Below are 26,482 nucleotides of genomic sequence, written 5' to 3' on the forward strand. Positions count from 1 at the left end.
TTTCAGTAGATCTGCTGAGACGGGGTGCATTAGGGCTCTGTGTAATTAAAGCACGCAGCATTTCAGTAGATCTGCTGAGACGGGGTGCATTAGGGCTCTGTGTAATTAAAGCACGTAGCATTTCAGTAGATCTGCTGAGACGGGGTGCATTAGGGCTCTGTGTAATTAAAGCACGTAGCATTTCAGTAGATCTGCTGAGACGCGCTGCATTAGGGCTCTGTGTAATTAAAGCACGCAGCATTTCAGTAGATCTGCTGAGACGGGGTGCATTAGGGCTCTGTGTAATTAAAGCACGCAGCATTTCAGTAGATCTGCTGAGACGGGGTGCATTAGGGCTCTGTGTAATTAAAGCACGCAGCATTTCAGTAGATCTGCTGAGACGGGGTGCATTAGGGCTCTGTGTAATTAAAGCACGCAGCATTTCAGTAGATCTGCTGAGACACGGTGCATTAGGGCTCTGTGTAATTAAAGCACGCAGCATTTCAGTAGATCTGCTGAGACGGGGTGCATTAGGGCTCTGTGTAATTAAAGCACGCAGCATTTCAGTAGATCTGCTGAGACGGGGTGCATTAGGGCTCTGTGTAATTAAAGCACGCAGCATTTCAGTAGATCTGCTGAGACGCGCTGCATTAGGGCTCTGTGTAATTAAAGCACGCAGCATTTCAGTAGATCTGCTGAGACACGGTGCATTAGGGCTCTGTGTAATTAAAGCACGCAGCATTTCAGTAGATCTGCTGAGACGGGGTGCATTAGGGCTCTGTGTAATTAAAGCACACAGCATTTCAGTAGATCTGCTGAGACGCGCTGCATTAGGGCTCTGTGTAATTAAAGCACGCAGCATTTCAGTAGATCTGCTGAGACACGGTGCATTAGGGCTCTGTGTAATTAAAGCACGCAGCATTTCAGTAGATCTGCTGAGACGCGCTGCATTAGGGCTCTGTGTAATTAAAGCACACAGCATTTCAGTAGATCTGCTGAGACACGCTGCATTAGGGCTCTGTGTAATTAAAGCACGCAGCATTTCAGTAGATCTGCTGAGACGGGGTGCATTAGGGCTCTGTGTAATTAAAGCACGCAGCATTTCAGTAGATCTGCTGAGACGGGGTGCATTAGGGCTCTGTGTAATTAAAGCACGCAGCATTTCAGTAGATCTGCTGAGACGGGGTGCATTAGGGCTCTGTGTAATTAAAGCACGCAGCATTTCATCTGCATTCATCCCTGTGCAAAACAGCCCGGCAGCACGCCCCCTAGCGGCCAGCCCTCGGATAGACGCGCGGGCGTCACGGCGCTGCGTGCGCGTCACGCCGGCACGGCTCTGTGTTTTTTGGGCTCGCCTGCAGTGAGAGGGTTATTACCCCCGATCGAGGGGAGACGATACCCCGGCTAGGGTATTACTGTTATAAAAGTGATTAATCCCCTCGGTCACTTCACATTACCGGGGTCCCGGGTTGCGCAGGGCCGCGGGGGAGAGCCTGGGACTGGCAGCCCTCGACTCGCCGGGCTTTGAAGCGCTTCAGCCGGCTGGTGTCCCAATCCGCCGGAGCCTTTCGTTTGCAGCAGCAGCAGGAGCCCGCTGGTAAATGCACCGCTTTTAAATGTAAAGCACTGTGTTTGTGATATTGAGTACCAATTAAATATCTAAGTAAATACAAATTATTATGAACACAGCGTCTGGAACGAGGTGGCTCTGACTCTGAGCGCCGGGTATGGTCGCGCAGATAAATAAAGGGTTAAAATGTAAAAAGCTGTTTTTATTTTATTTAAAACAGTTACTGCATTGCCCCGCAGAGATTGCGGACATTTGAATTTCTGGAGAGTTGTAGAACTTCCTGTCACCTAGTTTCAAGAAATATGACAGTAATTTAAAAAGAAAACAAAAGCACGCCGTGTCAGAAGCGCATTGTGCACCTGTTTAAACGGACTCCTGCCAGCCTGAGCAATCCCTTTCATTAGGAAAACATCGGGGTTTGTCAGGTGTGGTTACCCTGGCTACAGCCTGTTTATATTAGACTACGCGTCACCCCAGGCAACGAGAGGCAACACTACTGGACACTTGCATGCCACATTGTAGAGATCGCATACATCCTTACGGGTCTAATTTAGGATGGCGATATATGTGTGTGTGGTTTATATGGACAGTTAGATGTGACTGGAAGCATACAGGGTGCTGTTGGTAATGTTCAAGTCACTTCTGTTATTTGCTCATTTTCAGCATGTTCTCTCTGCAGTCCTTCCTCTTTGCTGTTTCGGAGGGGCGTGGGGGGGAGGGGGTCACTGTGCCCTCTGTCCCTGTTCCTCGCAATGGCCCCTAAAGACATCATGACCAACTCACACGCCAAGACCATCCTGAACGCCATGAACTCCTTGAGGAAGAGCAACACGCTGTGCGACATCACTCTGAAAGTGGAGAGCCTGGACTTCCCGGCTCACCGCATCGTCCTGGCCGCTTGCAGTGACTATTTCTGTGCCATGTTCACCAGTGAGGTAGCCCGCCAGCTGGGTCTTGCATGTCGAGTAAAGCCTGTCTCAGGAGCTGGGGTCTGCACAATGTGATGACTGGTGTCTCATCAGACTTGATGTGAAAAGTGGAGCAGTGCTTACTTATATAAATCCAGAGGCCATCCTCAAATTAGAATGAAATATAAGTCTCCTGTCTCTTCCTGATTTGTCGCCCTATTTCGCGATTCTCTGTTCCATTTAAACTGAACGGCATAATAGCCTTTATAGTGTAGCACAGTAAATCATATCACAGTGTAAAGAAGCATGGGAAAGAATAGGGAGGCATGCTGAAGTAATGCTTCAGCTGTGGTAAATGTGTAACCACCAGGAAAACACTGTGCAGATATACAGGGCTAACATTCCTAGTTAGGCTTCCTAGGCTACTAATCCAGTCTTAAAAACTCTCTGCATGCATTTCCCAACCTTGTCATTGGTTTGAAAACGATTCCATGTTGCCTTTTCACAGAAGAGTACTGACTGTTCTCATGTTCAGCTTTCAGAAAAGGGGAAACCTTTCGTTGATATCCAAGGCCTTACTGCTGCCACAATGGAAATCCTGCTGGATTTCGTATATACAGAGACTGTGCACGTCACTGTGGAGAATGTGCAAGAGCTGCTGCCTGCAGCGTGTTTGTTACAGCTGAAAGGTAACCCTCAACGTGTGGGTTTGTTTCTCTTGAATGATCAGGAATCTGAGGAGAGGGAAGTAATTACAAGCAATACAAAATTATTCACTTTTTGACTCCTTGTGCCTAAGAAACACATTTCAGAGTGTCCCATCCTAATATTAGCACCCTCATGCTGGGCGCAGGCGCCTCCCACTAGTTTTCAGTGATAATAAGGTGTATTCTTTTGGTTTGTCTTTCGAACAATGCTGAAAATAAAGTGACGATCTAAATCACTAACCTGCATGCAATGTTGATTGGCTGTTGTAGGTGTGAAGCAGGCGTGCTGTGAATTCTTAGAGAGCCAGCTAGACCCCTCGAACTGCCTTGGGATCCGCGACTTCGCAGAAACGCACAACTGCGTGGATCTCATGCAGGCTGCCGAGGTGTTCAGCCAGAAGAACTTCCCGGATGTGGTGCAGCACGAGGAATTCATGCTGCTGAGCCAGGAAGAAGTGGAAAAACTCCTCAAGTGTGATGAGATTCAGGTACAGAGCACCCCACGGGCTCCTCTGTGTTTCAGACAGCGTGTGCATTGAGCTCCTCGGTGTTTCAGACAGCGTGTGCATTGAGCTCCTCGGTGTTTCAGACAGCGTGTGCATTGAGCTCCTCGGTGTTTCAGACAGCGTGTGCATTGAGCTCCTCGGTGTTTCAGACAGCGTGTGCATTGAGCTCCTCGGTGTTTCAGACAGCGTGTGCATTGAGCTCCTCGGTGTTTCAGACAGCGTGTGCCTTGAGCTCCTCGGTGTTTCAGACAGCGTGTGCATTGAGCTCCTCGGTGTTTCAGACAGCGTGTGCATTGAGCTCCTCGGTGTTTCAGACAGCGTGTGCATTGAGCTCCTCGGTGTTTCAGACAGCGTGTGCATTGAGCTCCTCGGTGTTTCAGACAGCGTGTGCATTGAGCTCCTCGGTGTTTCAGACAGCGTGTGCATTGAGCTCCTCGGTGTTTCAGACAGCGTGTGCATTGAGCTCCTCGGTGTTTCAGATTGAGCTCCTCGGTGTTTCAGACAGCGTGTGCATTGAGCTCCTCGGTGTTTCAGACAGCGTGTGCATTGAGCTCCTCGGTGTTTCAGACAGCGTGTGCATTGAGCTCCTCGGTGTTTCAGACAGCGTGTGCATTGAGCTCCTCGGTGTTTCAGACAGCGTGTGCATTGAGCTCCTCGGTGTTTCAGACAGCGTGTGCATTGAGCTCCTCGGTGTTTCAGACACCGTGTGCATTGAGCTCCTCGGTGTTTCAGACAGCGTGTGCATTGAGCTCCTCGGTGTTTCAGACAGCGTGTGCATTGAGCTCCTCGGTGTTTCAGCATGTGAGCATTGAGCTCCTCGGTGTTTCAGACAGCGTGTGCATTGAGCTCCTCGGTGTTTCAGACAGCGTGTGCATTGAGCTCCTCGGTGTTTCAGACAGCGTGTGCATTGAGCTCCTCGGTGTTTCAGACAGCGTGTGCATTGAGCTCCTCGGTGTTTCAGACAGCGTGTGCATTGAGCTCCTCGGTGTTTCAGACAGCGTGTGCATTGAGCTCCTCGGTGTTTCAGACAGCGTGTGCATTGAGCTCCTCGGTGTTTCAGACAGCGTGTGCATTGAGCTCCTCGGTGTTTCAGACAGCGTGTGCATTGAGCTCCTCGGTGTTTCAGACAGCGTGTGCATTGAGCTCCTCGGTGTTTCAGACAGAGTGTGCATTGAGCTCCTCCACGCACGGGCCTCTTCTGTACAGGAACAAGAAGGTGGTCGTGAAATAGGTGGGAACCCTTCTGCTAGTTTAACTGTAGGATCTCCTTGAATGTGCTTTACTGAAACACGCCTTTGTCTTTGTAAATATTAATTTGAGCGTAAAACATTCATGTCAGGGAGTTAGTCTTTTACAATTCCTTATTGTCAGAGCCCCCCAGCTCTGTGTGAAGCACAGATTAACAGCACTGCTGTCTGATCAGAGCCCCCAGCTCTGTGTGAAGCACAGATTAACAGCACTGCTGTCTGATCAGAGCCCCCCAGCTCTGTGTGAAGCACAGATTAACAGCACTGCTGTCTGATCAGAGCCCCCCAGCTCTGTGTGAAGCACAGATTAACAGCACTGCTGTCTGATCAGAGCCCCCCAGCTCTGTGTGAAGCACAGATTAACAGCACTGCTGTCTGATCAGAGCCCCCCAGCTCTGTATAAAGCCTGTCTCCTTGTGCTTGTGCAGGTGGACTCTGAAGAGCCTGTGTTTGAAGCGGTGGTGAACTGGGTGAAGCACTGTGAGAAGGAGAGGGAGCCGTTCCTCTCGGACATGCTGCAGTACGTCCGCATGCCGCTCCTCACCCCGAGATACATCACTGACGTCATCGACTCCGAGGTATGCAGGCTGACCCTCGCGCCCCAGGCAGCTCTCTTCATTTTCATTCAGATTGTGCTTTAACTGCCCGTCGTGTATCTACCCGTTAAAGGGGCCTCAGCATGCTCCCAATCTGCTGTTTCAGCCATTGATTCGATGCAGCCTGCAGTGCAGAGACCTCGTGGACGAAGCCAAGAAGTTCCACCTGAGGCCTGAGCTGAGGAGCCAGATGCAGGGGCCGAGGACCAGAGCTCGGCTGGGTGAGTGGGGCTTCATCCAGAGACCGTGTCCACGGGGTTTTCTTCAGCTTGATAGGTAAGGGGGATGGAAAGGAGACTCCCGTTGCATAGCAGGCTGATACTATTAAAAAATACACACCTGAGCCTGTTACCTATGTGGCTCAGCTAGCTGCTAGTAAAACCTGGAGCGGGTGAAACTGCTATGCGGTAAGAGTCTTATTCCCATCCCTGGGTTAATGTGTGTTACGACTGGCCCAAAACTAAACTGTTTTTTCTGTTGTTAAACTGTTTTTTTAACCCTGCCCCTCCCAGGAGCTAATGAAGTCCTGCTGGTGATCGGAGGCTTCGGCAGTCAGCAGTCCCCTATTGACATTGTAGAAAAATACGACCCCAAAACGCAGGCGTGGAGTTTTCTGCCTGTGAGTACGATTCTGTTTCACGCCTTGGCTTTCTGAGAGGCTCTGGTGCTGTTCCTGTCCTGGTCAGTGTAGGGATTGTAATATAAATAATAAGAAGTCAAGGTTTCAGTCCCTGTAAACCAGGGCAAGGGGTTCTGTGTTGCGTCAGTATCTCCTTATAATAGAACAACAAAGGATTTTTAATAGGATCAGGTGAATGTGCAAATACACTCGCTATCAGGGAGAGAAGTGCAAACTGGAGGTAACAAGTGTTCGAGCATCGTCACACACAGCATGCTCTGTCTCGCGTCGCAGTGTTGCGTGTCGTTTGTTTTTAATCAGAGCATCACACGCAAGAGGAGGTACGTCGCCACCGTGTCCCTGAACGACCGCGTGTACGTTATCGGGGGGTATGACGGGCGCTCTCGTCTCAGCTCGGTGGAGTGCCTCGATTACACCGCGGACGAGGACGGCGTGTGGTATTCCGTGGCTCCCATGAACGTGCGGAGAGGCCTGGCTGGAGCCACCACGCTCGGAGGTACTGAACCAGCAATACCCACAGGGTGCTGATGCAAGTGGAAGAGCGTTAGTGCTGTTACAGTCTGTACCCAGTCTTGTGACTTCAGGCTCTTTCTTCTTCTGTCCGCAGATATGATCTATGTGGCAGGGGGGTTTGATGGAAGCCGGCGGCACACCAGTATGGAGAGATACGACCCCAATATAGACCAGTGGAGCATGCTAGGGGATATGCAGACTGCCAGAGAAGGAGCCGGCCTTGTTGTAGCCAATGGACTTATCTACTGTCTCGGTCAGTCACCGGCAGGGTTTCGGTTCTTTTCAATTTCCAATTCCTTCTGAAAGTCAGTGCTCAATTCCAGTTCCTTTTGAAGGATGTTTTTGTTGACTTCTTCACTGCTGTGATTGTTCAATTTCATTTTCATTTGAAGCCAGTTTACTTGACTAACAAGCAGTGACTTCAATTTTGAGTAATTTTGTTGCCACAGCGAGAAGCTCATTAACAGAATACTGGCGGCTTTGCAATTTGATTAAAAGGGAATTGGAATTTGGAATTGAAGAACAGGGCTGGACCCCTGACTCGGGTCACCAACAACAAAAGAAAGTGAACACGCCCTGTTTGTAATGGGTTTGGGTCAATCCCGAATTCTCTAGTGTCTCTTTCTGATGCCAGGGTGGGATACCTGCACCCTAAAGAGACTGGTCCCTCTTGTCTTCACGTTTCAAACACCATTACATGCAGTACCACGTGTGTCACTGTGATGGTCGAAATGCGCGTCGAGTTCGTTCGCTCTATCTGTGTGTCCAGCTCTGTTTTATTTAGTACAAATAGAGCTTCCTCACAGCTGGATAAAGACATGCCAAAGTCAATCAGCCTGGCGCATGTTTGATCTAAAGGAATGTAGATGGATTGCGAATTCTTAATGAACTGTCTGTCTCTTCTAGGTGGGTATGATGGGCTGAATATTTTAAGCTCAGTAGAGAGGTACGACCCCCACACAGGACACTGGACAAGCGTCACACCGATGGCTACCAAGCGGTCAGGTCAGTGTGCTTCAGAGAGATGTGTGTTGGAGCAATATGTGCTAATGAGGACAGTGGGTGCGACTCCTCTCGGGCTACATGAATATGATGCAGTCATGCAGCATTAAGATACATCTTTACATGAAAAGTAATGCTGTTGATTCTGACAAACTGGAATTGGATTTAAACCAGGGCTGTGAAATTGAGTAATAACTGAAGATGAACACTAATTCTTATATCCAGGGGTCAGATCAGTGTAATGTTTGCGGGGGTCGGAGTGGCATTGCTGAATCAGTGTAATGCTTGCGGGGGCTGGTCGGAGTGGCATTGCTGAATCAGTGTAATGTTTGCGGGGGCTGGTCGGAGTGGCATTGCTGAATCAGTGTAATGTTTGCGGGGGCTGGTCGGAGTGGCATTGCTGAATCAGTGTAATGTTTGCGGGGGCTGGTCGGAGTGGCATTGCTGAATCAGTGTAATGTTTGCGGGGGCTGGTCGGAGTGGCATTGCTGAATCAGTGTAATGTTTGCGGGGGCTGGTCGGAGTGGCATTGCTGAATCAGTGTAATGTTTGCGGGGGCTGGTCGGAGTTTGCGGGGGCTGGTCGGAGTGGCATTGCTGAATCAGTGTAATGTTTGCGGGGGCTGGTCGGAGTGGCATTGCTGAATCAGTGTAATGTTTGCGGGGGCTGGTCGGAGTGGCATTGCTGAATCAGTGTAATGATTGCGGGGGCTGGTCGGAGTGGCATTGCTGAATCAGTGTAATGTTTGCGGGGGCTGGTCGGAGTGGCATTGCTGAATCAGTGTAATGTTTGCGGGGGCTGGTCGGAGTGGCATTGCTGAATCAGTGTAATGTGCGGGGGCTATTGCTGAATCAGTGTAATGTTTGCGGGGGCTGGTCGGAGTGGCATTGCTGAATCAGTGTAATGCGGGGGTCGGAGTGGCATTGCTGAATCAGTGTAATGTTTGCGGGGGCTGGTCGGAGTGGCATTGCTGAATCAGTGTAATGCTTGCGGGGGCTGGTCGGAGTGGCATTGCTGAATCAGTGTAATGTTTGCGGGGGCTGGTCGGAGTGGCATTGCTGAATCAGTGTAATGGCGGGGGCTGGTCGGAGTGGCATTGCTGAATCAGTGTAATGTTTGCGGGGGCTGGTCGGAGTGGCATTGCTGAATCAGTGTAATGTTTGCGGGGGCTGGTCGGAGTGGCATGGTCAGTGTAATGTTTGGAGTGGTGTAATGATTGCGGGGGCTGGTCGGATTGCTGAATCAGTGTAATGTTTGCGGGGGCTGGTCGGAGTGGCATTGCTGAATCAGTGTAATGGCGGGGGCTGGTCGGAGTGGCATTGCTGAATCAGTGTAATGTTTGCGGGGGCTGGTCGGAGTGGCATTGCTGAATCAGTGTAATGTTTGCGGGGGCTGGTGGTCGGAGTGGCATTGCTGAATCAGTGTAATGATTGCGGGGGCTGGTCGGAGTGGCATTGCTGAATCAGTGTAATGTTTGCGGGGGCTGGTCGGAGTGGCATTGCTGAATCAGTGTAATGTTTGCGGGGGCTGGTCGGAGTGGCATTGCTGAATCAGTGTAATGTTTGCGGGGGCTGGTCGGAGTGGCATTGCTGAATCAGTGTAATGCGGGGGCTGGTCGGAGTGGCATTGCTGAATCAGTGTAATGCGGGGGCTGGTCGGGAGTGGCATTGCTGAATTGCGGGGGCTGGTCGGAGTGGCATTGCTGAATCAGTGTAATGTTTGCGGGGGCTGGTCGGAGTGGCATTGCTGAATCAGTGTAATGCTTGCGGGGGCTGGTCGGAGTGGCATTGCTGAATCAGTGTAATGGCGGAGTGGCATGGTCGGAGTGGCATTGCTGAATCAGTGTAATGTTTGCGGGGGCTGGTCGGAGTGGCATTGCTGAATCAGTGTAATGTTTGCGGGGGCTCGGAGTGGCATTGCGGAGTGGCATTGCTGAATCAGTGTAATGTTTGCGGGGGCTGGTCGGAGTGGCATTGCTGAATCAGTGTAATGTTTGCGGGGGCTGGTCGGAGTGGCATTGCTGAATCAGTGTAATGTTGCGGGGGCTGGTCGGAGTGGCATTGCTGAATCAGTGTAATGCTTGCGGGGGCTGGTCGGAGTGGCATTGCTGAATCAGTGTAATGTTTGCGGGGGCTGGTCGGAGTGGCATTGCTGAATCAGTGTAATGATTGCGGGGGCTGGTGGGAGTGGCATTGCTGAATCAGTGTAATGCTGGTCGGAGTGGCATTGCTGAATCAGTGTAATGTTTGCGGGGGCTGGTCGGAGTGGCATTGCTGAATCAGTGTAATGTTTGCGGGGGCTTGGCATTGCTGAATCAGTGTAATGTTTGCGGGGGCTGGTCGGAGTGGCATTGCTGAATCAGTGTAATGTTTGCGGGGGGTCGGAGTGGCATTGCTGAATCGTGTAATGTTGCGGCATTGCTGAATCAGTGTAATGTTTGCGGGGGCTGGTCGGAGTGGCATTGCTGAATCAGTGTAATGTTTGCGGGGGCTGGTCGGAGTGGCATTGCTGAATCAGTGTAATGTTTGCGGGGGCCGGAGTGGCATTGCTGAATCAGTGTAATGTTTGCGGGGGCTGGTCGGAGTGGCATTGCTGAATCAGAGTGGGGGGCTGGTCGGATGGCATTGCTGAATCAGTGTAATGTTTGCGGGGGCTGGTCGGAGTGGCATTGCTGAATCAGTGTAATGTTTGCGGGGGCTGGTCGGAGTGGCATTGCTGAATCAGTGTAATGTTTGCGGGGGCTGGTCGGAGTGGCATTGCTGAATCAGTGTAATGTTTGCGGGGGCTGGTCGGAGTGGCATTGCTGAATCAGTGTAATGTTTGCAGGGGCCGGAGTGGCATTGCTGAACGACCACGTCTACGTTGTCGGTGGGTTTGATGGAACAGCTCACCTGGCCTCGGTAGAATCCTATAACATCCGCGCTGACATGTGGACGACAGTCACCAGCATGACCACGCCACGGTGCTACGTGGGTGCGACTGTGCTGCGAGGGAGGCTCTATGCAATCGCAGGGTAAAGAGACGCAATCTTCTGCATGTTTTCAGATTGAATACATCTTCATTGACTTTCCCTGGCTGCTTCTGTAACCGGCTACCCACAGCAGGTGCTGTGTGCACCAGCACCAAAATAAAAGCATTGCCAGACAAAGCCTGGTGTTAAGAATACATTCTTCCCTGCTGATGTGAAAGGGATTTGCATGCTGCTGTCTGCTCTGAACCCACAGCCTCTACGTCCTCCTGCGTTTTCTGCAGTGTCTTTCTTTTTTAATACAGAATTGTGATTTGCTTTGATGTTTAACCTTCCCTTTCCCTGGATCATTCCTAAGCTGTGGAGGGGGGTGAAAGGGATAATGCATTGCTTTGTCTGACTCAAGTTGGGATAATGTTTTTGCTCAGTGCATTAGCAGAAACATGTCCATTCAGGGTTGATTTGATCTATAGACGCAGCTATAGATGTTTGATGCAGACTGGGGTGGTTCTCCAGTGCTGTACAATGGTTTAGATTCATTAAACTGACCGGCTTGGTTTCTTTCAGTTCCACCTCTACATTGAAAGCCTGGCTGTTTTTTTTGCTAATTGTATATTAACTTCCAACACTTTATTTTTTGTATGTATATTTACAGATATGATGGGAACTCCCTCCTCAACAGCATCGAATGCTACGATCCTGTTATCGACAGCTGGGAAGTGGTGACGTCAATGGGAACCCAGCGCTGTGACGCTGGAGTCTGTGTGCTTCGGGAGAAGTGAGCTCCAGTCAGCACCAGACAGAGAAGGGCTGATGCATGGGGGCAGAGCTGTACTCGGGGCGGGGGTGCCTGATAGAACCTTAGTTTGCTTCTTTAGTGCAGTGTCATCCAGTAACACAGTCCTAACTGGCACGCTGAGGGAGATGAACCCTCTAGTGAAAAGAGAGAGACTGATCTGTTTTATTTTAGGGGGGTAGGATGGCATCCAGAGGTAGGGTTTGTATTTTCTTTTAATATTAAATGATTCTGTGACTCGTTCTGTGATCATGCATGCATGTTCTTCTGTGTGTGAACCACGCGGTGCTGCTCACAGAGATGGAGGTGGTTTATGTGCAATATTTTACTGGTGAAGCAGCATCTGTACATCCCTGACCTGGACTCTCACAAAGCCTTGACATTGTCAGCTACTTAGAATCGGTTGTGAGAAATGTGCGTCACATTAGCGTTGCATTGCCGTTGCATTGGCATTGCATTGTCACAAACAGCCGTCCAATAGCAGTGTCCATCATTTCAATGAAGATTCAGTAGATTCAATGAGTTCTTCACTGAAGGGGAATTCAATGTCAGCGTTATGTTGTTGTGTTTTTTTTTATATCGTGGTTTATGTCTGTAAATCCAGATTTTGATTTGTCTGTGTATGCTAGTGATGTTTTTACATGCCAGTTCTAAGGTGATCCTAATGTGAAATTATTCAAACAATAAAGACATGAAACCCCAGTAAAAGGTGAATGTGAGTTTCACACGGTTTGGGGAGTGGGTTCTGGTTTGTTTTTGTATCGAGTGTGATTGCAGCACCTTGCATTGTGGAGACACTCGCACTGATGGAATGTGTTAAAGGGGTGAGCCATTTCTTCCATTATCACTGGCCCCTTTATCAGTGAGCTCAAGAGGTTTGTGTTCTTTGCTTGATTTGTATGTATTGTTAATGTATTTTAAGCTGCAGGGAAACAAGCTTAATCTACAAGCTGCCTGCTGCCACTTGCAGCAGAAGGAGGTTATAAATGTTATCCGCAAGCTATAATGTTGATGATGATGATATTATTATTATTGATAATATAATTTCTGTCCCGAGGGGGCGCCGCTGCGGTTGCTGCTGTGTATTTCCACACTGCAGGACTGTGAGTGTACATGGTTGTGTCGCTCGCAGTATGAAGCTCACAGCTGTGCAGAGAGGTGAACTGCTCAAGTTTTTTTACAGCACAGGAAGCAATGCCGAGGCAGCTCTCCGGGAATACCGGCGAGTGCACAGCATCCGCAGCGGGCCGTGTTCAAGAGTTGCTGTTCACAAGCTCGTCAAAAAATTTGAGGAAACGGGTTGCACTTGTGATAAGCCTCGTAGCGGCAGACCACCGACCCCAGCCGAAGCTGCCTCCGACATCAGCCGTGCCGTAGCAGAGCCGCCCAGCACAAGCGCAGGTGCTGTCGCCCGCCTGCTGGATTCGCCCAATTCAACTGTTCGTGAAGGTCTTCGTTCAAGTCTGTTAAAGCAACGTAAGGTCGTAAGAGATAAATAGATTTTCAGAAAGTGAAGCTTTTTTTTTTCTTGGTTTGTAGATTTTCTTGATGCTAACCGGAACTGTTGATGCGAGCCTGCATTGTTTCTGGTCGGAGCGCACAGTGGCTGGGCGGTGCACCTCGCTTTGGTGACGCGGAGCAGCGCCGCTGCTAGTCTCCTGTACCGCGGGGGATCCCGGGGCTAATTGAGGGGGTCTTTTGTTTAAACTAAATATTATTTACAGGTAGCAGATACGTTCACAGACGGGCGAGAGATAGAGTGTGCAATAGACACGTCAGGGGAGCGCAGCAGGGTGACTCCAAGCCTCGCAGGAAGGTAGAAACACAGCATTCAAAACCAAGCGCATGAACGCGGGGTGTAATCATACTGCAAATGAAAGACGCTCATGCTGGTGTAATCATACTGCAAATGAAAGACGCTCATGCTGTTGTAATCATACTGCAAATGAAAGACGCTCGTGCTGTTGCAATCATACTGCAAATGAAAGACGCTCGTGCTGTTGTAATCATACTGCAAATGAAAGACGCTCGTGCTGTTGCAATCATACTGCAAATGAAAGACGCTCGTGCTGTTGTAATCATACTGCAAATGAAAGACGCTCGTGCTGTTGTAATCATACTGCAAATGAAAGACGCTCGTGCTGTTGTAATCATACTGCAAATGAAAGACGCTCGTGCTGTTGTAATCATACTGCAAATGAAAGACGCTCGTGCTGTTGTAATCATACTGCAAATGAAAGACGCTCGTGCTGTTGTAATCATACTGCAAATGAAAGACGCTCGTGCTGTTGTAATCATACTGCAAATGAAAGACGCTCGTGCTGTTGTAATCATACTGCAAATGAAAGACGCTCGTGCTGTTGTAATCATACTGCAAATGAAAGACGCTCGTGCTGTTGTAATCATACTGCAAATGAAAGACGCTCGTGCTGTTGTAATCATACTGCAAATGAAAGACGCTCGTGCTGTTGTAATCATACTGCAAATGAAAGACGCTCGTGCTGTTGTAATCATACTGCAAATGAAAGACGCTCGTGCTGTTGTAATCATACTGCAAATGAAAGACGCTCGTGCTGTTGTAATCATACTGCAAATGAAAGACGCTCGTGCTGTTGTAATCATACTGCAAATGAAAGACGCTCGTGCTGTTGTAATGAAAGACATCACTGCAAATGAAAGACGCTCGTGCTGTTGTAATCATACTGCAAATGAAAGACGCTCGTGCTGTTGTAATCATACTGCAAATGAAAGACGCTCGTGCTGTTGTAATCATACTGCAAATGAAAGACGCTCGTGCTGTTGTAATCATACTGCAAATGAAAGACGCTCGTGCTGTTGTAATCATACTGCAAATGAAAGACGCTCGTGCTGTTGCAATCATACTGCAAATGAAAGACGCTCGTGCTGTTGCAATCATACTGCAAATGAAAGACGCTCGTGCTGTTGTAATCATACTGCAAATGAAAGACGCTCGTGCTGTTGTAATCATACTGCAAATGAAAGACGCTCAATCATACTGCAAATGAAAGACGCTCGTGCTGTTGTAATCATACTGCAAATGAAAGACGCTCATGGTGTTCTCGTTTTCTCTCAGAGTGATCTATCTGGAAAAGCAAGGCGGGGCAGCTTGCACTATCTCGCTGCTCAAGGGAGAGACATGGAAGGCGCGGCGCTAATCGAAGTGGACCGGTCCGGGCTGGTATCCGAGGACGGGAAGAACACGAAAACGGTGCTGTGCCAAAGATGTGGGTCCAAGGTGCTATGCCCGGGCATGGCTTTGTTTGCGGAGAAAGAGGTACACCGACTACCTCCGTTCGGCTGGGTGGAGTTGTAATGGACGTGTGTGTGTTTCCATTAATACTGGTGCGAACTTCAAAACGCCTATTGCATTGCAGATTCACTCAATGTGATTGAGTCATTGTCGAGATTATTTAAAACGAGAACCTAATTTGATCCATTTATTTAGAAAAAAACATGGAATGGCTCACACTTCTATACGGTCGGCTACAGCCAGGGAAACCAGCGGTTTATTTTTAAACGTGTGTAAAATGCATTCGCAGATACAGTAACTAATACGAAAAAAACAGCCCTTCTCTCCAAACCAAGTGATGCTTTTAAATTTACGTTTTCATGAAATAAAATTTCGGCTCTGATATTTAAAAGTGGGTTTGTTTTAATTGATTGAAATCCTGCATTAGTATTTAGCTGGGGCTGGGGCAACACCCTAGATGTATTTCTAATCCTGTGTTTAATGTGCTAGCAGTCTGCACTGTGCAGTAACCATTGAAGAATGAACTAATGTTCTGTTGCTTTCTGCATGCATAGGAAATGCATGGGAGTACCTCCCGGTGCTCGCAGAGTGCTTGCTAATGAAAGGGTTAAAACATCCTGTCTATCCAATGCCTGTCTCTTGCTAGCGTTGTAATATCAGTTTTAGTGGCGAGTTGAGCCATCTGTTCTCAGTTCAGAGACACCAAGGTGATGAGTTAGCCAGGGCTCTGTGTGGAGTAACAGAGCGTACTGATAGCGTGTCTCTCTCTGTCGGAGAGCGTGTTACCAGAGGCAGGTGTAGAAGTACTTCCAACAGCGTGATTTCTGCCAGAGCGCCTGCTTTAAGAAAGTGAGTTTTGTTCTTTGCCGTTCCTCTCCAAGCTGTTCCTCCCCGCGATGAAGAAGAAGACCACGCCGGGCAGCTGTGGCGAGGGCTCTGTGTCTGGAGAGCAGCTGAAGGATCACTGGCTGGTGGACGACATGTACACCTTCGAGAACGTGGGCTTCACCAAAGACGTGGGCAACATCAAATACCTGATCTGTGCGGACTGCGAGGTGGGGCCCATCGGCTGGCACTGCCTGGACGACAAGAAGAGCTTCTACGTGGCTCTGGATCGAGTGAAGCACGAGTGACGGGGAGCGCAGCCCTGCAGAGATCACACACGGTGCATCCACCAGCCTTTCAGCACTGCACATGGACTGTGTGACGCTCAAACCCGTCATCCCGCTGCCACAGTGTGCGAGTGTAACGTGTGCCGGGAGATTTGCTCACTGCTCCTATGTCATTTCTGGGACATGATCTGTTGTTGTGTTCGTCTGTGTTTGTCTTTGTTGTGTGGAGGTTACACGGAGCAGCGAGGTGGTTCACGTGGGGGAGGTTGGAATTTCCTGTAACTCATTTGAAACTGTAGTCGGCTTCACAAGCTAATGTTGTAGCAGTACTAAAATAAACTTTAACAAACGCCTGTAAAGAATTTGATAAGTTACATTTTAGAGTAACTGAACGCACTTCCAGCGGGTGTGTGTACAACCCTAGCTGAACTACCTACAACATCCATTCAGTGCGAGGGGCAGCAGCACTGTCATGCACTGCCGTGCCTTGTGCCGACGGGTCTGTGAAACCGGCCGTGAGAGGAATATTAACAGGGATCAGGCTGAAGACTGGCACTGATATCAGGCTGGCTTACACAGATTCTCCTTTGACTGGTTTCACAGAGCAAGATTAGCATTAATCTCAGGCTTGACAGCCTTGCATTGCCCCGGTTTAGCTCAGAGTCTTTCAATCTCGGACTCCCTGACCCGAGGTAACACGAGGAGGTCCAGGATTAGTGCTCCTCTGTGAAAGCAGCCGTTAGCGTTTGCACAAAGATTTGAAATCCTCTTTAGAAATGAATAGCCTGTTTACAACAGCTGACCACCAGGTGGTGCTGCACCATAAATAAAAAGGCAAACACCGCCACCTTAAAAGGGAGTATGCTTTCTCCAAAAACAAATTTCAGCATATTGCGTACCTCAAGTTGGAAGCAAGCTGTGTTGTGTATCCATGTGCTACGGGTGATAGAAACAAACTACTTGGTTATTTGAAAGAAAGCCCGGGTTATTTACCTCAGTTTCACTGCTGTGTTATTTCGTGTCTTTTATCAAGGCGCTGTTGATTGTTTTCTGTTGTACTCTGCAGTGCAAACATACCCCCGCTGCTGCTTCGCTGGAAACGGGGTATTTATACAACGGGGCTCCGCGCCGTTTTAATGTTCTGGTAGTTTATTTGGAAGAGAGAGCCAGTGGGCAGTAAATTTGAACTGGGAACGCGTTGCGATCAGGCTGGACCGAGTGACCGTTCATGGTAAGTGAAAGCGAGAATGGGTTTGCACTGGGAGGAATGTGGAGCAGAGCAGACTGATACAGAACAGAATCGGGAAAAACAGCGGCGGTTTTGAGAGAACAGCGTTTTAAAGATTACAGTAACCAGAGCAGTACCGAGATTGCTTTACAAGCCTGCCTGTCATTGGAGCTGGAGGCTCATCACTTCATTTTGATATATAATTATAATAAATTTAGGGACTACAAAAAAACTATTTCTTCCACCAGTGTAACTATTCAAACTTGCCACTTGCCTTGCCTTCAAACCACCTGCAGCGTGTTTAGATGTTATTTTTCAGAGGTGTGTGCGCAGGCCAAGTCATTTTAAATTACAAAGAGCAAGGAGTGGCAAAAAATGTTTCATTTTAAACTGGCATTTTAATCCAATAGCCCTCTCGTCTTTTACCTTGAATACAATGAAAATGAGTTCGCAGGGCTGAAGTTATCCCCCAGCGTCACCCAGAATCAAGCCGTATTGATCGCAGTCGCCAGAGTGTGCAGCGAGAGCCCCGGGGCGGAGCAGCAGGCGCGGCGCACAGGACGCGAGAACCAGGCAGCGCTTACATCTAGCCGCCTTTTACAAACTTTGCTGGCAGAGTATTTTTTTTTCAAAGGGGCTTTGTTTAGTTTTTTCTCTGTTTCATACTCAGTTGGACGTGATTAAACTCTTTATGACTCGCTCAGGATGCTTTCAGAAGCCGCTCTGCGAGTCTGGAGCGCACAGTGACGCGCCGCGCCTTGGCTCCGGTGCGCGATTCCTGTACTGCGAGGAAGCCGATCCGCAGATGATCTTGCGTGTGGTTTAGACTGGGGTCCCTGGTGAGGCGCACACACACACACACACACAGTGCGGGCTTGATGCACAGACATGCCAGCCTGTTTAAATTAGTCGGCACGTCTGGATAAGTAAAGGCTTGATTGAGTAGCACCGACAGCACCAGCGCTGGGTTTGAGAAGCCCCGGGTCTCTTTGTTCCAACGCGTTTATTGCGCAACACGTTTGTATGAAATCTAAAAAAAATAAATAAATAAAATAATGTCATGTGATTGGCTACTTTGTTTTCCCCCCAACGTATCGCTGCATTTAAAGTTTGGAATGAGTTTTTTGAACCTCCCTTCGCTCTTTGTGGGTGTGGATTCCACAGCACCCCCCCTCACCCAGCCACTGCAGACAGGTCTGTTAAAACCAAATACACCGCTAACGCGTTTACAAGAAAAAGATTAGGGTATGATTGTAAATGCCATTACACGAGAGTGTGTTTAAAAAAAACAAAACAACAACTTTTCCAAAGTCATTCCAGCTCTCAAACCGGCCCCACACCGACTGCGACACGGGGGACTGCAAAACAGCAGCCAGCCAATAGCGGCTTCGGCTGGCTTCTCTTTGTCTGTTTGACCAATAGCAGCGGCAGGGCGGGCAGTCACATTCGCTCTCCACCAATCACAGTAGGCGGGCTCCCTTGTCAAATGGGAAGACTTCAGACGCAGTTTTTCCTCCCGATATAAAGGCAAGTTTTGAAAGTTTTGAAGTATTGCTGTGTTGGCGGAGATCCGTTACGCGTCTAAAGTCAACGTAGCTGAGAAAAGAAAGAAAGAAAAGAACAAAAAGCTTTAGCTTAGAAAACTCTCTCTAATCAGCTAGTTGTTACTCTGTCTGACTTGATTCGTGGCTGTGCAGTGAACCTCATACAGCATGGTGAGTGTTTTGCAGTTTTTATTGTGAGATTCATGCATGTCCGATACTTTACAAAACGCGCCTTTTGTGTGGTACAGTGTCCTGCCTTGCCTGGGGGAAATACCTTCACCATTCATCACACTGTTACATTCTGCACTACAACGACATGCGGGCGTTTTACCATTAACTTTCCAGTAAGAAATGCTATTCACACCCTTCTTTATTTAAAGACGCGTCTTCCGCGGTCAGTGCAGTTGGAGCGGGGCTGGTCCGGGGTTTGAGTTGCGCATTCCTGGTGTGCGCAGAGGAGTGTGGCGCTCATTTTGTTTCTGTCACTACGCACTTTCATTTCGCTTCCCCTCCGTGTATTTGTGCATGCAGCCCCCTCGTGTTTGGCGATCTCTTTCCATTGAGAAGGTGTTTGCTAAGCTTGCGAGCCCTCTTTGGGAATGTGAGGAGTCTATCCGGGAGACTGAGCCCTTGCACGCAGAGAGTTTCCACGCGTGGCGTGGCCTGCCTGTGGGTGAACACTGCCAATCAGTCAGCAGTCGCACTAAATATTTGTGTGTTTATTTATTTATTTATTTATTCGCTAGCCACAGCTTGCGTTTGTGGTGTCGATTTTAAGTCCTGCAGCGTGTTTTTCTTTCTGTCTGCGTTAGCAGTTGGCTAGGGAGCGCCCGGGTATTACCTCACCCCCTCTCTCCGGATGCCCGGACCCCCCCACCTCGGACGGGTCGCGGTACAGCGCTTGCATCGACACGCACATCTGCGGGCGGGGGCGCGGTTAAGACGCATCAAATTATTTAAACCGAAACGTTTATTGATAAAATAGTAAATAAATAAGAGGGTGTCGCATTGGGACGCACAGTTCTGCCTAACTGTCTGTAGGTCAGTACATTTTGCACTTTCAGTGCTAAGTTAACCAGCAGTTACAGCAAACCTTTCGGTGGCGCAGATGGAAACAAAACACGACCGCTTCGTTTCAGTGCGTGTGCGCGCAGTTATTAATTTTTATTTTTATAGCAGTGCCGCTGGCTGGTTGTTTTAATCGTTAGTTGCATGTCGTTGTCGTTTCATCCAGCCCTTCTCGGGTTACGTCACGTTTTTAGCGCACGGATGACTGACACTTGCCGCTCACAATGACGTGTGCGCACTTTGTACGTGAACAGCGGCGCGCACGCAGGACGGAATTGTTCTGGAAGAACGCGTCATGCGGTTTTGCAGATCGGGGCGTGCTTGACTTCGATCTTTGAAGCGACCTTGCATGCTGTTTTATATAGGGTATTATAATAAAGGTTTAATCTAAATGATAACCGCCCAGTCTCTGTATCTATTTAAAGGGGCGGCGTTTTTATTGTAATCGATGGGCAGCAGCATGGTTTTGTACCCCCCCCCCTGTTTAAGACAGTGAGCCAGTTCTCATGTGAACGGTCCCTGCCGAGCCAGGCTCCAGCGGGTCACGAATTGTTTGTGTGTGGCAGTGTCTTTGAACTTCTTTGTAGTAAAATGAAGCCAGTGCAATATTTCACAGCACCGCTTGTGTCCTGGGCACTGAACCAACGCCCTTGTGCTAGCAGTGAGAGCTCCTGTCTCTTCCGCATTAGTGTGCTCTGCTAAGCCCTTTCCGGTGTTGCCTAATCTCCCCCCCAGTGCAGTTGGCAGTGTGCCTGGCAGCCCGTACCCAGAGACTGCAGCTCCACATCTCTTATGAAACCAGCAGTTTGAACCGGCAGAAAGAAGCCCCTCTCTTTGAGCCCCGCACCCCTGTTTCTCCAGAAGCTCCTCTTTGAAAGCGGTGCTAGTACGCGGCTTTCTGTCTGCCTGTCTCTCACCCAGGCAACCTTGACCAAAGCACTAAAGGGAAGCGTCCTGGTTTTAAACAGCTTGCTTTTATAGCTTCTCCTTTTTTCGCGACAGTTTGCAGTCGAGAGCCTTTCATTGAGAGGCAGTAAAACGAGCCACTAGGAAGCCATGTGAGCGAGGTCAACAGCTGCCTCTCAAGCTTCACAAGCCATTGCAGCCAACAGATGAAGCAGTGTCTGTCTGTGTCTGTCTCTCTCTCTTTACATACATGTAAATACATGATTTGCATGTTGACTCTTTCAAACCTCACAGTCTGAGCAGCCCTGCCCAGAGAAACTGGAGTGGAGCAGCCCAGCCAAGCTTCAGTTCAGAGGCATGTTTTAGCTTGCGTGAATCCACGCTACAGAGACTATTAGTAAAGCTATCACTAAACAAATCCAGTAGTACAGTAACAATTAGCACACGGGTAAGAGGGCCACCGAAAGTGTAGATATTCAGAGCTACTTTCACATGAGGCTGCCCTCATTGGCACTTGTCTGAGGCTGTGTGCTACAGTACCACGTGGCTCTGTTGTAACCAATGACTAACCCTTCTTCCCCAGGAAGCCTCCTCTCCTGTGCCCCTGGCTGTCACGGCAATGTGTTTTATATCCACCTGTAGCGCGAGTGCATCTCCATCCACGTGGGCCAGGCAGGAGTCCAGATGGGCAATGCCTGCTGGGAGCTCTTTTGCATGGAGCATGGGGTGCAGCCAGACGGGGTGATTCCGTCGGATAACGAGAAAGCCGGCTTCCCTGGAGACTCCCTGCATACCTTTTTCAGCGCGGGCAGTTCGGGCCGGCATGTCCCAAGAGCTATATTCGTGGACCTAGAGCCCACCGTGGTCGGTAAGGACATGAGCTAATTGTTTTCTCTCTTTCTGCACATGTGCAGCGCGAGTGCATCTCAATCCACGTCGGTCAAGCGGGTGTGCAGATTGGCAATGCATGCTGGGAACTGTATTGCCTGGAGCATGGCATTCAACCAGATGGCAATATGCCGGGGGACCAGACCGCGGGCGGCAGCGACGACTCGTTTAGCACTTTCTTCTGTGACACGGGCTCAGGGAGGCACGTGCCTCGCGCCGTGTTTGTCGACCTGGAGCCCCCCGTCATTGGTAAGTTGACGTTCTGGAGTTTGCAGGGAGAGACGTCATGCAACATGAAGCGTAGGTTTCCTCTCGCTTGTCCAGAGCCGGGGAATTCAAGACAAGCCTCTTGGTCTGCTGTAGCAAAAAAGAAGCCTATTGTGTGTGTTCACAATGACCAGGACCATTATTTCCATGCTTAACTGTCCTGGCAAAAAATGGATCTTGGAGGTGGGGAAGCATATCGGTGTTGCACAGGTATCTGGGGGGCTTCAGTGCACAGCGCCACGATAATATGCCTCCCCACAATTCAAAAGCTGGAAGAGTAAGAAACGGAGAATCTTCAACGTGCGCACAGCATGGGGTATTAAACCAGGAAGACCTTGAACATCTGGAAACGGAGGAAATCGCAGGCAGGGTGCACCTGCAGACACCTCTCCAGAGGAGGTGCTCTTAGCTGGAATGCCCCGCTTGATTTGCTCTGTAGTTCGATGCTGTGGGACACTTCTTGTTTTGCTAATGCTTGTCTTTGTTTTTAAAGACGAGATCAGGACGGGACCCTACAGGCAGCTTTTCCACCCGGAACAGCTGATCACCGGCAAAGAGGATGCTGCTAACAACTATGCCAGGGGCCATTACACTGTGGGAAAAGAGATTATAGATCTGGTGCTGGAGCGAGTCAGGAAACTGGTGAGCAACATGACTGCAAGGGTGCGACTGTTCTGCGTGTTCATATTCCAGATCAGGATTGTTTTAAGCCTGGCTCTGTTTTTACTAGTTTTTTTATATACAGTATTGTAAAATGCCGGTTTTATTAATGTTAACTGACACTCCTGTTCAAGTATGCGTGAGGCTTTGGAATCCACACTTGCAAGCAGAGATGAAAGCAATGGTGATGTCAATAAAGTGGGATTGCATACCTGCTATGATATGAGAGGTTTGATCGAGTTTATCTGAGTGCAGAATTAATTGATTGAATCATGTTTTTGTAGATCGCATGCAATCCCAACCAGCTGACACCGCGTGTTCACTTTCAGTGTAGGCGTGTTCCTGTGCAGCATGCGTGTTGCAGAGGGAATAGAAGGGGTTACAGGTCCCGCCCCTTCTTGACTTGTTTCCCATCTCCTGTGTTTCAGTCTGACCAGTGCACTGGGCTGCAGGGCTTCCTGATCTTCCACAGCTTCGGAGGTGGAACCGGTTCTGGTTTCACCTCCCTGCTGATGGAACGCCTGTCTGTGGACTACGGCAAGAAGTCCAAGCTGGAGTTCGCCATCTACCCGGCCCCCCAGATCTCCACGGCTGTGGTGGAGCCCTACAACTCCATCCTGACCACCCACACCACCCTGGAGCACTCGGACTGCGCCTTCATGGTGGACAACGAGGCCATCTACGACATCTGCAGACGCAACCTGGACATCGAGCGGCCGTCCTACAACAACCTCAACCGGCTGATCGGGCAGATCGTCTCGTCCATCACCGCCTCCCTGCGCTTCGACGGGGCCCTCAACGTGGATCTCACAGAGTTCCAGACCAACCTGGTGCCGTACCCCCGCATCCACTTCCCCCTGGTCACCTACGCCCCCATCATCTCAGCCGAGAAGGCGTACCACGAGCAGCTGTCCGTGTCCGAGATCACCAACGCCTGCTTCGAGCCCGCCAACCAGATGGTGAAGTGTGACCCGCGCCACGGCAAGTACATGGCCTGCTGCATGCTGTACCGCGGCGACGTGGTGCCCAAAGACGTCAACATGGCCATCGCAGCCATCAAGACCAGGAGAAGCATCCAGTTTGTGGACTGGTGCCCCACTGGATTCAAGGTGGGCTTTCAAAGATCATGCTGTGCCAGCGCTGTACTCCCTTCAGTCCTACCCAGGTTCAGCCCAGGGGTGGAAGAGGGAATCATTTGGCATGTATTGAGGTTTTTAATGAGATGTGGAGATTTTAGGGTTAGGGTTCAGACTACTTGCATTTAGAGCCTCTTATCTGAACTGTTCCAGGCACACGGGTAATTACTCTAATAAAACAGCTTGAAGACACTTGTTAGAAGTGCTAAGGTGTCCTCGTTGTTAACGTTTACATCGTTTCAATTTCAGATTAATTTATCAATTGAAAGACATTAGATGACATTCAGCACTCGCAGCATGAGAGATTTCTGTGTAGTCATTGCGATCATTTTAATAATGAAAGAATCCCAGATTCAGAGTGTCCCATACATGTAGCCTGCTGTTTTCATTCACGGGGTGCTGTCTCTCCTGCCAGGTCGGAATCAACTACCAGCCCCCCACTGTGGTCCCAGGGGCAGACCTGGCCAAGGTGCAGAGGGCTGTGTGCATGCTGAGCAACACCACGGCCATCGCCGAGGCCTGGGCCCGGCTGAACCACAAGTTCGATCTGATGTACGCCAAGCGGGCCTTCGTGCACTGGTACGTGGGGGAGGGCATGGAGGAGGGGGAGTTCTCCGAGGCCAGGGAGGACCTGGCAGCGCTGGAGAAGGACTACGAGGAGGTGGGAGCAGACTCCACTGAGGGAGATGAAGACGGAGACGAGTACTGAGCGAGAGAGAGAGAGAGAGAGGGGCGCGCTGTCCTGCAGCGAGTCCCGTCGGGGTTTCTGCAGCGCTGTTTCTTTCCAATGTACTGTCGACTGTGAACCTGTTTTCCTGCCATTTTTTTCCAAGCTGCTTAATTAATTAAAAAAAACATTGTTGTGTGTGCGCGTGCTGCATTTGTTTTTCTTGCCTGTATTCTCCCAACGCTCCCCCGATACAATCCTTAAACAATACCCCCCTCCCCTCCTATCTTCAACATAGTAGCAACCTCTGTGATTGGCGATGGCTTGACAGCAAGAAAGAGTCTGGTGTCACTTTGCTGCTCCTGTCCTGTTGTGCAGCGAGAGGAACGCTGCTCTGAAGCTGCGGTGACTGCAGTCTGTCACCTGCTTCCCTGTCCTGCACACACACCCTAAACTAAACTACTGCCCCCTGCACGTCGGTTTTATACATGGCAGGTGGGTGATGTAGTTAATCACTTAGCATGGTGACAAGTCGTTCGTTTAATTGCAAAGTTAAAAAGGTAAACATCTCCAGGAATGCATTTGAAAGGGCTGTTTGCTGAGGCTTTAAAATCAATGCTCTTACTCACAACTAGCTTAATTAACATTAGTACTGGTCCTGCGAACTACTGACAATATTGCAGTTCCTCGTATTTTTTGGCTGTGGGAGGTTAATTCAATATTTAATTCTAATTCCACGTACAAACTGCTGCGTTTGCTGTAGGGCACTTATCCTTGTTGCAGATCGAGTTGTACTTCAATCATTAGCGAGGGGCACACATCTAAATATCGATGAACTGCACCCCGGCCCAGGCGAAGTGCGGCTGTGCCACGTCGACTCTGAGAACGTCCCTCAGCCACGCCCCTTACTGCCTTTTAAAAAGGGATCAGCCCCGCCCCGCCATGCATTATCAAGGGCGCAGTTTGCCCGGCTGTACGAAAGGGTGATTTTTGAAAAGCAGACCTCTTTGCTGTTAACCTCTCCGTTAATTTTTAACGCATTTCGTGGCGGTAGACATTTGCCAGTGCGGAAAAGAGAAAATCCCTTAACAAATACTTAAGCAGTAAACAAAAGCAAAGTGAGTGGGATGTTTGCCAGTATAATCGTTAGCCGGTCGGACGAGGCGGCGAGGCGACCCCTTTGTCCTGGTCGTGCATGCTTCGTGCGCAGTGCTGGGTTACTGGCGCAGGCAATGGGGATGCAGCGCTTCTTGCTGGTTCTGTAGGTTTGCGCTGTGCGCGGTGCATTGCAAGGCATTATTAAACAAGACAGCTCATTAAATGAACAGCATTGTCAGAGCACTGACTAACGTGAAGGAGGACACGTCGCAATGACCCGGAGCACCTAACGCCAGCTCTGTTCCAAAGACAGAGGCTGCCCAGGAGCTGGCTAACCAGAGATCGCTGGCGTCATTAAAACTACATGTGTTTATTTTAACTCGGTGACTCGTGGTTATGTAAAGTTTAATTTGACGTTTTTACGGAAACAAAAAATGTCACATGTAATGTCTGTGGATGGTTTTTAACATTTCAAGGCTAAAACCGGATCATTACAACTTTTCACCCTTATAAAAATATACCGTAATGCACAAAGATGGGCAGGATTTAAAACACGTTTAATGGAGCACACAGTAATGAACAGTCTGCATGCAGTATTTTCTCGTGTAAGATTTAAAATCAGCTTCACACAGAGTCTGCCGGCGATCTCAGAGGGAAAGTAGCTGCGTCTCTTGTGTCTGTCTCGGCTGAATTGGGAACTTGTACTCTGCGATGCTAGCTAGCTGGTGTGCACACGTGTGCTACGTGCAGAGGCAGAGACTGACGATGGTTTAATGCAGAGGTCTGCGAGCAACACCACCCTGCACCCCCTCTCGACCAAAATCTAAATCCGAGTGAGTTTCTTTTCACAAGATAGAACCATTTCTGATAAGAACTAATCGATCAACAGAAAAAAAAACTATTTGAAATCTACACCGTTTCGCCTTCCGTCATGGCCAGACATATATGGAAATCAATATATCAAACTACAAAAACAACATTCACAGTATATTCTATCTATCTATCTATCTATCTCTACACACACACACACACACACACGTTTTGCAGATCATTTCGTAGATATCTAAGGGTAATTATTGGTGCTTCCTTCAGTTACACAATACAGCTGCTATGTATAGGTGCCGCCGCAAGAGGCAGTATACTAATCGACAGTCCTCACCTGTCACGATTATAATCCTGAAATTGTGAAATGCATAATACAGAAA

At 49.2% G+C, this 26,482-nt stretch overlaps 3 protein-coding genes across 7 annotated transcripts; all 3 read left to right on the forward strand.

Moving 5' to 3' along the window:
• Positions 1 to 1,411: 1,411 nt before the first annotated feature.
• Positions 1,412 to 12,134, forward strand: LOC121300324 (kelch-like protein 12). Of its 2 annotated transcripts, none has more exons than XM_041228854.1 (12): positions 1,412 to 1,576; positions 2,229 to 2,484; positions 2,993 to 3,146; positions 3,435 to 3,652; positions 5,346 to 5,495; positions 5,620 to 5,734; positions 6,026 to 6,132; positions 6,454 to 6,649; positions 6,761 to 6,919; positions 7,573 to 7,671; positions 10,495 to 10,681; positions 11,292 to 12,134. In XM_041228854.1, the coding sequence occupies exons 2-12, from the start codon at positions 2,302 to 2,304 to the stop codon at positions 11,416 to 11,418; spliced, it is 1,695 nt and encodes a 564-aa protein (XP_041084788.1). In that variant the 5' UTR covers positions 1,412 to 1,576; positions 2,229 to 2,301; the 3' UTR covers positions 11,419 to 12,134. The 2 variants fall into 2 exon arrangements, with proteins under 2 accessions (XP_041084788.1, XP_041084786.1); XM_041228852.1 differs by having other exon boundaries at positions 1,416 to 1,576; positions 2,213 to 2,484.
• A 403-nt stretch (positions 12,135 to 12,537) lies between these two features.
• On the forward strand, positions 12,538 to 18,376 carry LOC121299610 (guanine nucleotide exchange factor MSS4-like). 3 transcript variants are annotated; one of them, XM_041227434.1, is made up of 3 exons: positions 12,538 to 12,590; positions 14,527 to 14,727; positions 15,585 to 18,376. In XM_041227434.1, the coding sequence occupies exons 2-3, from the start codon at positions 14,590 to 14,592 to the stop codon at positions 15,834 to 15,836; spliced, it is 390 nt and encodes a 129-aa protein (XP_041083368.1). In that variant the 5' UTR covers positions 12,538 to 12,590; positions 14,527 to 14,589; the 3' UTR covers positions 15,837 to 18,376. The 3 variants fall into 3 exon arrangements, with proteins under 3 accessions (XP_041083368.1, XP_041083367.1, XP_041083366.1); XM_041227433.1 differs by lacking the exon at positions 12,538 to 12,590 and adding an exon at positions 12,597 to 12,908; XM_041227432.1 differs by lacking the exon at positions 12,538 to 12,590 and adding an exon at positions 12,971 to 13,248.
• Positions 18,377 to 18,586: 210 nt separating this feature from the next.
• On the forward strand, positions 18,587 to 24,377 carry LOC121299609 (tubulin alpha-1C chain-like). Of its 2 annotated transcripts, none has more exons than XM_041227430.1 (5): positions 18,587 to 18,758; positions 21,204 to 21,429; positions 22,210 to 22,358; positions 22,805 to 23,485; positions 23,928 to 24,377. In XM_041227430.1, exons 1-5 carry the CDS (start codon positions 18,756 to 18,758, stop codon positions 24,219 to 24,221), a joined length of 1,353 nt encoding a protein of 450 aa, XP_041083364.1. In that variant the 5' UTR covers positions 18,587 to 18,755; the 3' UTR covers positions 24,222 to 24,377. The 2 variants fall into 2 exon arrangements, with proteins under 2 accessions (XP_041083364.1, XP_041083365.1); XM_041227431.1 differs by lacking the exon at positions 21,204 to 21,429 and adding an exon at positions 21,476 to 21,698.
• The last annotated feature ends 2,105 nt before the right edge of the window (positions 24,378 to 26,482 follow it).

The sequence above is a fragment of the Polyodon spathula genome, chromosome 25, assembly GCF_017654505.1.
Source record: "Polyodon spathula isolate WHYD16114869_AA chromosome 25, ASM1765450v1, whole genome shotgun sequence".
NCBI classification, from domain to species: domain Eukaryota; kingdom Metazoa; phylum Chordata; class Actinopteri; order Acipenseriformes; family Polyodontidae; genus Polyodon; species Polyodon spathula.

Coding starts and splice junctions, on each gene's coding strand:
- LOC121300324 (XM_041228854.1), top strand. CDS start 2,302: ATGGCCCCTAAAGACATCATGACCAACTCACACGCCAAGACCATCCTG. Junction 3,147..3,434: donor GTGTTTGTTACAGCTGAAAG/GTAACCCTCAAC, acceptor TGGCTGTTGTAG/GTGTGAAGCAGGCGTGCTGT. Junction 10,682..11,291: donor AGGCTCTATGCAATCGCAGG/GTAAAGAGACGC, acceptor GTATATTTACAG/ATATGATGGGAACTCCCTCC.
- LOC121299610 (XM_041227434.1), top strand. CDS start 14,590: ATGGAAGGCGCGGCGCTAATCGAAGTGGACCGGTCCGGGCTGGTATCC. Junction 14,728..15,584: donor CTTTGTTTGCGGAGAAAGAG/GTACACCGACTA, acceptor TTCCTCTCCAAG/CTGTTCCTCCCCGCGATGAA.
- LOC121299609 (XM_041227430.1), top strand. Junction 21,430..22,209: donor CCTAGAGCCCACCGTGGTCG/GTAAGGACATGA, acceptor TTGTTTTTAAAG/ACGAGATCAGGACGGGACCC. Junction 22,359..22,804: donor TGGAGCGAGTCAGGAAACTG/GTGAGCAACATG, acceptor CCTGTGTTTCAG/TCTGACCAGTGCACTGGGCT.